This window comes from Scyliorhinus canicula, chromosome 15, assembly GCF_902713615.1.
Source record: "Scyliorhinus canicula chromosome 15, sScyCan1.1, whole genome shotgun sequence".
NCBI lineage: Eukaryota > Metazoa > Chordata > Chondrichthyes > Carcharhiniformes > Scyliorhinidae > Scyliorhinus > Scyliorhinus canicula.
Window position 1 is genome coordinate 85,503,245 of NC_052160.1, and position 14,846 is coordinate 85,518,090.

Genomic DNA, 14,846 nt, shown 5'->3' on the forward strand with positions numbered 1-14,846 from the left:
AGCTTTATTCTGGTTTAAGGAGTGTGGTTATGCTGTTTAGCTGCGCTACAGGTCGACCCTCTCTTTCCTGTGGCCAGTCGCTCGAAGGCCACTGCTCAGGTGAGGAAGTGTTTGAAATACACGCAACCTGAAGTTAAACGAAACTGCTTCCTCCTTGTCCAACCTGATAAACAGAGTCGGGGATTTCATATCTGGTGATTTACGGGAGCGTGAGTACAATATAAAGCAGAGTCAGTTGATTAAAATAATTCAACCCATATCCTGTTTACGTCGCTCCTCCCTCTGACTAATCCCTGCATGTCCTTATAAGGGTGCACTGTGATCATACATTGCGAGTAGTATTGCCTTTTATAATCTGAATGCAAATAAGGTGCACACATATCTTGCGCAGCCCCTGTACAGATATATGAGCCTACCGACAGTCCAGCTGACACTCTTCACTGAAACAGGTAAGCTTTCTCGGGATTTAACTTGTTGGGAGGACTTTCTCTGCAACTTTCACAGTTTCTCTAGTGTAGCTCCTTGTCCAGTCAGTAAACCTCTGAGTATTGATCCCGTTCACACCTCCATCGACACATGCTCACCCCTCTGGTAATGACTAATAGATTTTTCGGAAGGTCGGTTTAGCTCAGTTGGCTGGACAGCTGATTCGTGATGCAGAGCAATGCCAACACCCCGGGTTCAATTCTTCCCTTGTCAACCTTGCCCCTTGCTTGAGGTGTGGTGATCCTCAGGTTAAATCACCACCAGTCAGATCTCCCCCTCAAAGGGGAAAACTGCCTATGGTCCGCTGGGACCGTAGTGACTTTCATTCAAGGGAAATCCTTGAGTACCACGGCGCAGGATCTTGTTCCTTTTCGGAACAACATAAGATCACAATTCCAGAAGAATTCACTGGATATTAATCAACAGTCGGGAATGCTGCTGAGTTCTGTCTTGCCCAGGATGGAGATTCTGAAGTCTCTATGACAGTGGAGACGGAAGTTTTTAAAAAGGCAGTGGCGATGGACTCTGATTTATTTTTATTTATTCTTCCATGTATGATTGACAAGACCAACATTTGTTGTCCATCCCTAATAGCCCTTGAACTGAAGGGCTTGCTGGGCTATTTCGGAGGGTGGTCAAGAGTCAACCGCACTGCTGGTGCTCTGGAGTCCCAGGCCAAAGCGTGTATGGATGGCAGATTTCCTTTCCTAAAGTAGCATGAGTGAACCAGATGGGTTTTTAGGATGATCAATGATAGTTTCAGCATTTACTGAGTCTAGCTTTCTAATTCCAGATTTTATATACTGAATTTGGATTCCACCAGCTATCATGGTGAGATTTGAACCCGTGTCTACTGACCATTAGCACGGACCTCTGAATTACCGGTCCAGTGACATTGCGACTACGTCACCATCTCATTAATGGGGAGAGAAAGGGACAGTGGAGACAGAAGCACAGTGGCACAGTGGTTAGCACTGCTGCCTCACAGCGCCAGAGTCCAGGGTTCAATTCCGACCTTGGGCGACTGTGTGAAGTTTGCTGGTTCTCTCGTGTCTGCGTGGGTTTCCTCCGGGTGCTCCAGTTTCCTCCCACAGTCCAAAGTTGTGCAGTTTAGGTGGGGTTATGGGGTCATGGGGATAGGGTGGTGGAGTGGGCATAGACAGGGTGTTCTTTTACAGGGTCGGTGCAGACTCGATGGGCCGAATGGCAACATTCTGCACTGTAGGAATTCTATGTTCTATGTACAACAGGGGTAGAGGGACGGGGGGCTGGAAGCTCAATAACAGTGATAGAGGGGCAGAGGATAGAAGCTCTATAATAGTGGTAGAGGGACAGGGGGATGGAAGCTCAATAACTCTGACAGAGGGACAGGTGGGATAGAAGCTCAATAACAAGGATAGAGGAACAGGCGGGATAGAAGCTCAATAACTCTGATAGAGGGACAGGTGGGATAGAAGCTCAATAACAAGGATAGAGGAACAGGCGGGATAGAAGCTCAATAACAAGGATAGAGGAACAGGCGGGATAGAAGCTCAATAACAAGGATAGAGGGACAGGTGGGATAGAAGCTCAATAACAAGGATAGAGGAACAGGCGGGATAGAAGCTCTATTACAGGGTGAGAAACTCACCCTTCTTTGTTGCTGTTTTAAATTGTCTTGAAATTAATAGTCCAGTATTTGGGTTCAGAGTAATGGTGAGGCTTTCTGTACTCACTGTTATTATGGAGTTAAACATGGAAATATGAAAGCTGTCATTGTGATGGCTAAGGGAGTATTTTACATTGCCACTGACCACACATTCCAGGTCACTGTGTCCAAATTCCTTCATAGAAACCTGAGGTAATGAGGAAATACTTTAGCTGAATAGTGCTCAGGATATAACCAGCACAGTGTATGAGTTACCAACAGAGTCAATTCAATGGCCTCGAGTTTTCACGAAGTTAGGCTAGTTTTGTCAGTGAAAACGTCCGAAATTGGACGAACAAGCGCAAACGGTCGAGGAATTTCATGGGCAAATTACGTCTAGCACAGAACAAGTTTCGGTGACCTTTTGTATTTGTTTGATAAACATTGCACTGAAACCAGCCACTCCGATATAACTGGTCACGCCCCCAGGCTACATAAATCACCATGGTGACTTGCTGCTAATTGAACCTGTTTGCTTTCAAGGAGACTTTCGAAGTTAAGTTATTTTCAGATGCGAGGGCAGTAGTAACTACGTTTTGAAAACTTTAAAATGTTAAAAATAATTTTAATATGCAAAGTGACTGCAGTACAGAGCTTCAAACCAATGGATCTGGGTAGTTTTGTTTTAAAAGTTGTTTTTGACTATTTGAAATCAGGTTGCTCACAATTGATGGGTTGGACACCCGGATTCAAATATTTATATTTTGAGATAAACCTATTTTTCCTTAAACCTCTGCACATTAACACTCTTCAATATCTCTAGGAATATTTTCTAATGCATCTGAATGTGCTGCTTTATGGAAGGTTTTAAGTTTCTGATCATACAACTGAGACTGAGCAGAACTGTGTGTAAAAATTTGTTGTTGACAAACTAGTGGAAGTTTGAGCAGAATGTGTGTCTGATTGCCCTTAAGCAGAACCTTTACTAGTTTAAGTTTTTGTGCACAACTGATCTATTTTTTCTTGCAAAGGTTCTCTGACACTAAACTAATGGAGTCAGTGCTCGAAGCTCGTGTCAATGGCTGCCTTGATCCCAAAGACAGTGTCCTCAATGTGAACCTGAGCACCCTGAAGCCCAGAAGGGTGGTCGAAGTCTACATCAAGCGCAGCTTAAGTCTGAAGGAAGATGGGTCAAGGTTCAAGGAGTTGAAGTGGAGATCTCTTCCAGCAAAGGTCCCACAAATAAGCGTGAGCCACAGATATGGGGCTGGGTCGAGTGAGCTGGCAACACGTGGCAGGGCGAGAGGAACAGTGAGCCAAGCATCTGAAGATGGGACAGCGCTTTCGGCTAGCAACTCATTGAGCGCTGAACCAGACATGGTGAAGGAAGGGGGCAAGGGAAGGAGCAAGGACAAGAAGAAAGGGAAAAAGTCTCAAACATTCCTGGGAAAGATTGCCAGTTTCCTGTGGAGAAAGAAAGGTGATGAAAAGAAAGACGAAGGATGTAAAAGATCAAAGGAGTCTGCTCCTCCGCAGGTGGAGCGTCCTCCAGACGAAACTGGAGAGCAGCTCGACACCCAGGGGGCACCGGAAGAGCTGGCCACTACTCACAAATCCAAGAGCAAAAGGAAAAGTAGTCTTCGGAGAGTCTTCTCTTTCAAGAGGAATAATCTTGAAGTTAAAGAATCTGGATCTGGAGGTCCAGGAACCAGCACGAGTAAAGCAGTGCGACCCAAACATCTGGATCTACGAGATGTCTGCAGGCCCAGGCCTGGTAAAGCAGGTAGGAAATGTTTGAGTGGGTTTTCAGCTGGATAAATATCCTGCTGGAGCCAACTAACATCGAAAGCCAGTAATGACTCAAATAAACCTTTTTGATGATTTCTTCTTATAAAATTAAGGTGTTGCTTGATCAAGATGAGTAGGTTAGCGAGGGGTGAAAGTCCGCACTTAGGACACCAACAGATGATTTCAAATTTACAGAAGCGGGAAGAATGTGGGAAGACGGGAGAAACCAGAGAAAGGTGCAAAGTTCAGGCAGAGGTCAACATTAGAGGACGTTTGGCCAGATGGCTTAGGGGAATAAACTCAGCTGATCAGATCATCTCAAATTTGCCATCGGGTAAATTCATGAGCTCCTCGCAGTTATTCATAGAATCCCTACCAAGCAGAGGGAGGCCATTTTCCCATCACGTCTGCACCAAACCTCCGAACCTACCTAGGTCCAAGTCCCCACCCTATCCTCTCCTAATCTTTTGGACACTAAGGAGCAACTGAGATTGGCCAATCCACCTAACCTGCACATCTTTGGACTGTGGGAGATAACCGGAGCATCCGGAGGGAACCCACGCAGACATGGGGAGAATATACAGACTCCACAAAGTCTCCTGAGGTCAGAATCAAACCCAGGTCCCTGGCACTGTGAGGGAGCAGTGATAACCACTGTGTCACCATGCCGCCCTGGTATGGTGTGAGAACGCACAGGTTAGAAATATTGAGTAAATATGTTGCATAATCTTTAAATAAGGTTTAGTACCCATGCATGTAAGAGATTAATATCAGGAATCTTGCTCTGACCTCCCCTGCAACTTCTAATTCTGTTTTTCAAAGTGTTTCTGTCAAACGAAAAGCCACTTTGAAACCAAAATGTGACTTTTGTGTGTCCCAGACAGAGGTTCCGAGCATCTGTATGAGCAGGTGTCCGATGAAGTGGACCGGATTGTTCGGACATTGGAGTCCAGTGAGGGAAATGAGAATAACCTGAACAGAAGAAGATTGAGACAAGAAGCTGATGGGCTGAAAGAATCTGGTGAGTGTGGCGACCATCATCAACGAAATGAGCTTGTGGACAAATTGAACCGTCGCTTGTACCCACCAATGATGACTCAATCACCTGAGTAAAACACCTCGGAGAAAGCTATCCTCTGTGCACATTTCAGAACAGAAGTGTAAGCAAGCTCTGTATTAATGGAGTTACACAAAGCACTCCCAGATAGACTGCCCAGTTATTCAATTAGCTTCTGATTATGGCAGTGACACTAACAAAGACATTGTAAATGTTGATTGCTGGCCAATTTTGTGCTCTCCTAATGGAGGCACATTCTTAAAAGAAACATCCAGCTGAGACTCAGCATTAATTCTAACCTTGTTATTTGAAGTCATATTAGAATTGAATGGATTCACCAATGACAATACACCTTTGCCGTCAGTCTGCCATGTTCCGCTGTGGCAGCTGTGGCTCGGTTGGTCTTGTATTTACATCACATGGTTCTGGGTTCAAGTCCCAATCCAGGACTTGAGCACAAAAACCAAGGCTTGCACTCCAGTGTAGTACTGAGGGAGTGCTGTACTGTCAGAGGCGTCACCATTTGGATGAACTCCAAACAAAGGCTCCATATGCCTGCTTGGGTGAATGTCGAAGATCCTGTGACACTCTTTTGAAGAAGAGCAGGGGAGTCATCCCCAGTGTCTTTGTGGACGATGGTGCTAATATCACTGGAGAGGTAATCCAGAGGCTCAGGCTAATGTTCTGGGGTCAAGGGTTCAAATCCCACCAAGGCAGCTGGGATTTAAATGTAATTAATAATCCGGAATTGAAAAGCTAGCTAGTGTCCATGAAACCATTGTTGATTGTTGTTAAGTCTGGTTCACTAATGCTCCTAAAGCCTGCTGTCCTGCCTGACCTACATGTGACTCCAGGCCTACAACAATGTGGTTGACTCTTAACTACCCTCTGAAGTTGGCTGGCATGTCTCTCAGTTCAAGGGGAATTAGGATGGGCAAGATGCCAAATCCCATGAAATAATAAAGTAAAACATGCTTATCCCTCAATCAGCATCACAAAAACTAAATGATGAACTTCCTGTGCACAAATTGGTTGCTGCATTTCCTACATTACAAGAGTGACTACACTTCAAAAGCATTTCATTGGTTGGAGAGCACTTTGATGCACGGGCATTGGTGAAAAATGTTATATGAATACAAGTTTCCATTTTCCCCATGGATTGAGGCAGTGTAAATGGAAGCCGTTAGCAGCGTGTGCCGCCCCTCGACTTGGATGGACACTTTGGTGGTTCCTGGCCTGTGACCACCTCTGCCAATTGTGTATCCACTTGACATTGGTCTAGGTGTCCAAAAATCGGTCAAACATTATTGCTTGTTTTTGTTTTTGGCATTTGCCTTCTGTATTCTGAAGATTTGCACTTTGTGCAGGAGCATGCTTCCATGGCTACTCTTTGTCTTCAGATAGTTAATCAAATTCACCCTTGACCATCAATGTCAGCATGCATGCGGTCACCATAATCCAATCTCTCCTCCCACCCTACCCCTTCCACTTGAATGCCCACACATGTCCACGCCAGGGCAGCACGCAGCATAGTGGTTAGCACAGTTGCTTCACAGCTCCAGGGTCCCAGGTTCAATTCCCGGATTGGGTCACTGTTTGCGGAGTTTGCACATTCTTCCCGTGTATGCATGGGTTTCCTCTGGGTGCTCCGGTCTCCGGTTTCCTCCACAGCACAAAGATGTGCAGAGTTATGTTGATTGGACATGCTAAATTGCCCTTAGGTTAGGTGGGGTTACGGGTTATGGGGATAGGGTGGAGGTGTGGGCTTAAGTGGTGGTGCTCTTTCCAAGAGCTGGTGCAACCTCGATGGGCCGATTGGCCTCCTACTGCATTGTAAATCCTATGATGTATGATCAGCACAGTGTACTGATTGGTCAAATCCCAGGGCTCTGAGGCCAACTGTCCTTCCTCCTCCTGCCCCTGCCATTGAGATCATAGAATCATAGAATTTACAGTGCATAGAATTTACAGCCCTTGGAATGAGCATCCTACTTGAGCCCCACACCTCCACCAAATCCCTTTTATCCCCGTAACCCAACCTAACCTTTTTGGACACTAAGGGCAATTTATCATGGCCAATCCACCTAACCTGCACATCTTTGGACTGTTGGAGGAAACCGGAGCACCCGGAGGAAACCCATGCAGACACGAGGAGACCGTGCAGATTCCGCACAGACAGTGACCCAAGCCGGGAATCAAACCTAGGACCCTGGAGCTGTGAAGCAACTGTGCTAACCACTATCCTACCATGATGGGCGGATAGGACTGGTTTGAATTGAGCCTGGAGACATCAGTGTCGTGGTTCAGTTGTTCTTCAAGCATTGTCAAAGGGTAAGAATGGCTTTCTTCAACAGGAATAAATCTACCATGCTCCCAATCTCCAGTCCCTGCCAATATCTAATCAATATGACCAGTCTTCGTTTTACAGATGGTTTGAGAAAGCAAAATGGCAGACATTTTAAATAATTACTGTGCTTAAGTATTTATAAGAGATACAGGGCAGGAATCTCCCGTATCCGGCAGGGCGGGGGGTCCCGGCGGGACGGAGTGGCATGAACCACTCCAGCGTCGGCCCGCCCCAAAGGTGCGGAATCCTCCGAACCTTCAGGGGCTAGGCTGGCGCCAGAGTGGCATGGAAGGCCTTTGGCGCCACACCAGCCGGGGCCGAAGGGACTCCGCCGGTCGGCGAGAGTCCACGCATGTGCGTGAGAGTCAGCGGCTGCTGACGTCATCCCCGCGCATGCGCGGGGGGGGGGGGGGTTCACCTACGCGGAGGCCATCGCGGAGGCTGACATGGCCTACGCATAGGAAAAGAGTGCCCCCACGGCACAGCCCCCCCCCCCCCCCCCCCCCCCCCCCGCCGGATTGGTGGGCCCCTATCGCAGGCCAGGCCACCGTGGGGGCACCCCCCGGGGCCAGATCGCCCCACGCTCCTCCCCCCAGGATCCCGGAGCCCACCCGCGCTGCCAGTCCCGCTGGTAAGGTACCTAGTCTGATCCACGCCAGCGGGACCGGCAAAAAACCAGCGGGACTTCGGCCCATCGCGGGCCGGAGAATTCGGGCAGCCCCGGGGCCCATTGAGTCGTGCTGGTCCCCGCCATTCTCCGAAGGCGGGAGGCGCAATTTTTGGAGGGCCGGAGAATTCGGAGGACGGCGGGGGCGGGATTCACGCCGGGGGTGTTGGAGAATCCCGCCCACAGATCAGATATCAGAAAGTGAGACCAGAAATTATATAGCTGCAAATAAAAATTGGAAAAACATAAAAGAAATTAATCAAACTCAAAGAGAATTAAACCCCTGCACTGAATGGATTGAATTCATGTATTTTAAAAGAATCTACAGAAGAGATAGTAGAGTCATTCTTGGACATTCACCTACCAGAGAAAGTTGTAGTGCCAGAGGGCTTAGGGATAACTAATGTCACTCCTTTCAGGAAAGGAGACAGAACATATCCAGGAAACTGTAGACTCCTCATCTCAACATTGCTGGTCTGAAAATTAATGCAATCCCATTTCAAGGAAAGCAAAGATAATCATCCTAAAACCAAAGGTATAATAGAGTGGGGGCCATTAGTTCAATTGGCTAACAGTGTGGTGTAGAGTAATGCTAACTGAGTGGGTTCAATCCCTGTACTGACTGAGGTGGTTCTTGAGATCTACTTCCTCTCCTTGCTCCATCTTGATTTCATGGCATAAACTACCCAAGTCGCTTGCATCCTCATTGCCTCTAGGGTCATTTGAAAGTCGCTGAGTGATTTGTGTCAACAATATACACCCTTCCTCCACGATAATCAAATTCCTTAGTGTAGGTTCAGCTGTAAAAAACGTGACCACTGCACTGATTTTCACTTGGACAATACCGTGAACTGTAAAACGTCCACCACATGAAACAAAAAGTCATGTGTATTTCAAAATGGTTTTACTTAGCTTTATTATTGCTTGGTCTGACCTACAAAACAGATACAACAAATAATACGGCTAAACGGACCCTGGTTTTTGATTTAATTCTAATCTGAATTCACCCTGGATGGTATCAATGACAATCTGCTTTATCTTCCCGACAGTGGACAGCTCCATTTGCAAAATCATTGAAATACTGCAAAACGTTGGCGATCACGTTGACACAGAGGTGAGATGTGTGAATTTATTTTGTTTGTTTTCTGGATTTGGGTATCATTGACAAGGCATTTATTGTCGAACCCTTGAGAAACAGGTCATTAGCTACCTTCTTGAACTGCTGCTGTCCACATGGTAAAGGTGTTTCCACAGTGCTGTTAGGGAGGGAATTCCGGCACCTTCTATCCACCAACGATGAAGAAACACCAATTTATTTCCCAGTCAGGACAATGTGCGATTTGGAACTGATGGTGTTCCAATGCACTTGATGTCTTTGTCCTTCTCAGTAGCGAAGATCATGAGACTGGGGGCTATTCCTGAAGAAGCTTTCCATCAATATTGACCTGATACACAGAAGCTAATGAATCCTGGAGGATTCCTGCTTGAAAGGAAATGTTTCCATCTAAAGATTTGAAATTAGTGTAATGTTTACAGAGACAGTTTCCGTTATAAAATTGGATGTGAGGAATTTGAGGAAGAAAATGATACAAACATATGACAGTGTCACTGTAGCAGGAAGTAAAACGTGATACACAGGAACTGTGTGCAGCAACCTGATTTTTTAATAAGTATATATGTTTGAGGTACACATCTTTAACTGGAAAAGGAATAGTTGCATCCAGTCTTTTGATGCTAATATAATCGGAATAATGACTTGGGGCAGAATTTTCTCAGATTTTTGGAGTGTGGCAGCAGACTCCAACGATGGTTTCCTCCACCTTATTGGTCGGCACATGGAGGGGGCAGGTCACACGGCATCATGCTTCCCTTGGAACACCTCCTCCTCCCACATAACACCTCCCGCCACATGGAACATCCACCCACGGACCTTCCTGCCTCCCCCCAACAAGGAACACCCCCACCGCCCTCCTGGCACTGCCCCCTGGCACTACCTCCTGACACTGCCCCCTGGCACTACCTCCTGGCAGTGCCAGGGCATTGCCCTCTTTCCCCCCCCCCGAACCAAAGACCCACCTGAACTCCTCGAGTGGGTTTGACTCACCAGGTGCCCGCTGTGGGAGATCAACCATGATTGACATTGGCATCCCACCGCCAATCATGTGTCCTCCCGCCAACATGATTGGATAATCTAAGCGTGAGTGGGAACTATCAGGCCTGATAATTACATTTAAATGTATTCAGCCTGGACAATCAGAACAGGAAAGTGGGAGCAGAAAATCCCCTCTCTTCGATGACCGGATATATTAGCAGCAATTGGTAACGATTTGCAAAGCCTTTCTGATTTCTCATTTGTCTCTGGTAGCTTCAAGGAAATCCACTGCTCTCCACCTTCTTCAAAGACATCAGCTACAATTCCTTCAAGGAACTGGCAGACCAATACATCGAACGTGAAGTGAGCAGCAAGGTGACGCAAGAGAACCCTGACCTTGTCAAGTTTGCTTTCACACTTGATTTTACTGCGAAGGTAGCAGGGATCTGTAACCATCAGATCAAACGGATTACTGGCTTCGGGAGCCAATATCTCCAGGAGTCATGTTGGCAGCTGCCCAGTTTCTGTGAAAAGGTGGGTGCCATGTCCACCTTGTACAGCTAGTAATCCGGAATGAGGGGCAATAAATTCAGAGTTGCTGAGGTGACATCCGGAATATTGTAATATATTCAGCATGAAATTATATTAAATTATCTATCGTCATTTAGTTGTACGGAATTTGAGTCTTGTTGAGAAAATACAGATGCTGCTGAAGCTTTTTATAGAGAATGTGACAGTTATCAGTTTCATATCAGTCATCAGTTAACAGGTGCATTCGCTATGGCAATGCCTGTACCAATCAGAGTTCGCCTGACAACTAATCAACACTCTCTTCTCATGAAGTATAAATTGTTGCTTCCTTTCCATTTGGTATTCTTGTGAATTGTCCCGTTGAAAGCAAGATGAAAAGCTTTGACGACATGTATTTCTTGTCAGCAATAGAATTATCTACAGCATGGAAACAAGCCACTCAGCCCATTTGATGTTATTACTTCATAGAAGCCTCCCTTTCCTGTAATTACCCCTTCCCGCCCTGATCTGTAAGCCTCTATTAATTCATCCCTCTCAGATGTATCAAACTTCCCCTTGACTACATCAATCTGCCAATCTGTGTTAAATCATACCCTCCTAAATGTTTCATTTGTTTTGTTAATGATAATCTCAGAATTATGTCCCATTGTCTTGAACTCATTCACAAGTGGAAACGGTTTCTCTACATTCATCCTAACAAACTCCTTCATTGTTTTGAAGACTACTACCAGGTCTCCATTTAATTTTCCAAATGTCAATCTTTCCTCATTGTTACATTCCTTCAACTCCTTTTAAATATTTCCCCACACTGTCTCCAATGATTCAATATTATTTTAGTACTTCCTCCAATGCAAGTAAACCTGAACCCAGGGAGGCATGGGGTAAATGTGTGGGGGGGGGGGGGGGGGGGGGGCAGAGTGTGAGGAGAGAAGGGGGATGTTGACACCTTGGGAGGGAGGCCCCGATGCACACAGAGCACCCCCTGAATAAGGCACCCCTCCTCCCTTCCTGCCTTTTTTCACCAGGCCACAAAAGAACAGCCTGCCCAACCTTGCTACCTGTCTCCACCAACCTCATTACAGCATGGGCAGTGCATAATTCTGGTCAATGGCCTTGCTAACAGGTTTAATTGATCTTTAATTAGGTGGGCTGCAGATTTTAGGGGTTAGCTTCAGGATGGGCAGGGAGTCAGTGGGCCAGGCACTCACCAAATACATACCCAGTGGTGGGGGGGGGGGGGGGGGGGGGGGGGGCTATAAAATCCAACCCATGGTTTTGGCACAGTCTAGAGTGCACTTCAGAGTGCAGGTAAGAGCCCACCAGTTTGGTGCAGTGTTGGAATAATGTATCAACTCGAATAGATAAGGACGAGAATATTGGAGGACGAGTGGGGGGAGGGTTTACAATGAGCTGATAGGTTTGTGGTCATTTTTACTGGGACCAGCTCCACTTTTCCAGATTAACAAGCTGAAAGAAAATTCTCAAATGGCAAAGGTGGGACTTGAACTCATGGGCCCAGATTTTCACTCCCGGGAATTCCCAGCTCTGTGAACCTGAACTTTAAAAATAGAAAACTGAACGTTGGATTTTCAGTCCAGGCTGGGAATCAGGCTGGATTAGAAGTCAGTATCGGTGACCAGGATGGATTGAGGTGGACGCTGGGTGCGGAGGCAAGGACTGGGTGGAAAATGTCCCTCAGGCTGTGTCACCGTGTACAATGTTTAAAAATAAGGATTAAAAAATGAAATATTCCTCCAGCCCTCAATTCCCAGACACTCCCCATACCCCATTCATGTCAACCCATGCCACCACATGTCTCCCCCCACCCACTCCATTGCCATTCATACCGTCTATACCAACCTATGGCCCTCACTCACCCCCAAGACCCTTATACAGCACTTATGCCAGCCCATGCCCTCCCACCCACCATCTTTTGCCCTTACACCTACCATGTTAACTCACGCAGTATCCAACTTGGGCATAATTCAGGATTAATGCAGGAATGAGGTAAAATAAAGTTCTTTCAGATGAAGTTCAAAATGTCTGTTGCAGACTTCACTATATTGAAAAAGCATACCCTCATTCATGAAAGCCTATTTGTACACATTTGACACACATTTACATGTTCTTCCAACAACTCAAAGAGAACCTTGCATCGAACAAAAGATGCCCGAGGACCAGACCCAAAGGGGAGAAGATGGTGGGTGGGATGGCATGGGTTGGCACTAAGTAGGCATTAAATTGTCATAGGAGCTACAACAGGGCCATGGAAGTGAGTGGGGGCCATAGGTTGCCTCTCCAAAGTAATACTCTGGCTATCGAAAAAAATCCACCAAGTTCTTAACTGATCCAATCAGCACGTTCCGGGTTTCACACCCCCAGCCTACAAAATCCCACTTCGGAGAAGGCTGCTGATAATTTAAATGACGTGCTGCCCCTGTGGGTGAAATGGACCCCTGTCTCCATTCCTGACCCGGTGAAAATTGGAAGACCCTCTCTGTAATGGTGAAATTCTGGGCCATGGATTATTAGCCCAGTAACAAAACCACATTGCACATTGCTTTTTCTTTATCTTTTCAGGATGAAACAGCAAACAACACAGAGAACACTCCAAGTCCAGATTGAATGGACAATTCAGCTTCCTGTCTGGAGATGACTCTCACCTCCTGACACTGTAGAGTGACACAGACTGAAAACTGCTTGCTGTGGGGATACTCAGCACTATTGTTTTTGGACAAAGTCATCAGTCTTTTACTGTTACAACAGGAAGTGGGATCACTGGTCAGCTGAGGAAATGACCATAAGAGTTGGTGCAGTTACCACCATTACCTGACCATGTTGAATATCCGGAACCACTCTCTCTTCACACTATTTCCCATGACTGAGATGTGCATGTGGACAGATCCCTGTGACAGACAATGTGACATTATTGCGGCCAGAATTTACTATGTCGTTGTTCTAAGAATAATGCTTGGACTGTTTAGAAGGGGGAATCTTCCCATCAGCCCTGGACCAGAGGATGGGTTGAATTGCAGAAAGGGCTTTTAGTTTCATATTCCATCTCCAATAAATGCTGAGTTCTAAAGGCAGTCCTTGGCTGGATACTTACTTTAAAACATTACAGTGCAGAAGGAGGCCATTTGGCCCACTGAGTCTATACCTTCTCTGAAAGAGAACCCTGACTAGGCCTACACCCCCGCCCTATCCCCATAACCCCACCTAACCTTTGGACACTGAGGGGCACTTTAGCATGGCCAATCCACCTAACCAGCACATATTTTGACTGTGGAGGATGTGGTGATATGCATCACTGTAGATACACAAGGGGTTAATGTAAATACACGTAGACTATATAGACACTAGAGGGAGCACCAGAGACATGACACACAGACATTCATCCAATAGGTCAGCAAGATAGAACACGACCAATGGGCATTCACGATACACACAGAGGTGACACTAAACTGGAGCACACGGAGGAAACCCACACAGATACAGGAAGACCACACCTGCAGTCACCCAAGGCCGGAATCGAACCTGAGTCTCTGGCGCTGTGAGGCAGCAGTGCTAACCACTGTGTCACCGTGCTGCCCTGTAGTGTTAATAGTGTGTTGTCTGCATGTTCACAGTGCCCGCTGAGCACTCTCATTTTACTGAGGGCTGCATCATTCCTGCCATCCCACGAAACAGGCTCCAGGGTGGTAACTGAACAGCCCTCTGTGCCGCTGTGAGGGTTAATTTAAGCTGTGACACTATTCCAGAGCAGGTGGTACCCAATATCACACGGTTTACAAAAGCATAGCCAACTGCTGAATGTGGAACTAGTCCCTGAGCCAGCAGATCTGACACCCAGTTTCTATATTCAATCAATTGCCACAGAATATCTCATTTCTATCACGAGTACTGTTTCTAGTTGTGTGTGTGTCTGTGTGCATTGGGAGGATAGTGTGTTATCTGAAGATGTTTGATATTCTCTAATGTCTTTGTGTTGGTTTATTTATTATGTTTGGAGATACTTTTTGTTCTCCTTTATTGTTTTTCATGGGATGTGGGCATTGTTGGCAAGGTCAGTATTTGTTGCCTATCCCTAATTGCACAAGAACTGAGTGGCTTGCTAGGCCATTTCAGAGGCCATTTCAGAGGGCAGTTAAGTGTTAACCACATTGCTCTGGGTCTGGAGTGACACGTAGGCCAGACCAGATAAGGACGGCAGATTTATTTCCCTCAAGGAACACTGGATTTATAGTCCAG

General features: G+C 46.4%; 1 protein-coding gene across 1 annotated transcript; it reads left to right on the top strand.

The window, feature by feature from the left end:
• Positions 1–331: 331 nt before the first annotated feature.
• On the top strand, positions 332–13,684 carry LOC119978807. Its single transcript, XM_038820685.1, has 6 exons — positions 332–449; positions 3,145–3,896; positions 4,782–4,922; positions 9,022–9,086; positions 10,338–10,598; positions 13,176–13,684. Exons 2-6 carry the CDS (start codon positions 3,164–3,166, stop codon positions 13,218–13,220), a joined length of 1,245 nt encoding a protein of 414 aa, XP_038676613.1. The 5' UTR covers positions 332–449; positions 3,145–3,163; the 3' UTR covers positions 13,221–13,684.
• Positions 13,685–14,846: the final 1,162 nt, after the last annotated feature.

Excerpts from the sequence above, each read along its gene's own strand:
- LOC119978807 (XM_038820685.1), top strand. The coding sequence starts at position 3,164 with ATGGAGTCAGTGCTCGAAGCTCGTGTCAATGGCTGCCTTGATCCCAAA. Across the intron at positions 9,087-10,337 it reads GCGATCACGTTGACACAGAG|CTTCAAGGAAATCCACTGCT; the intron begins GTGAGATGTGTG and ends TGTCTCTGGTAG. Across the intron at positions 10,599-13,175 it reads TGCCCAGTTTCTGTGAAAAG|GATGAAACAGCAAACAACAC; the intron begins GTGGGTGCCATG and ends TTATCTTTTCAG.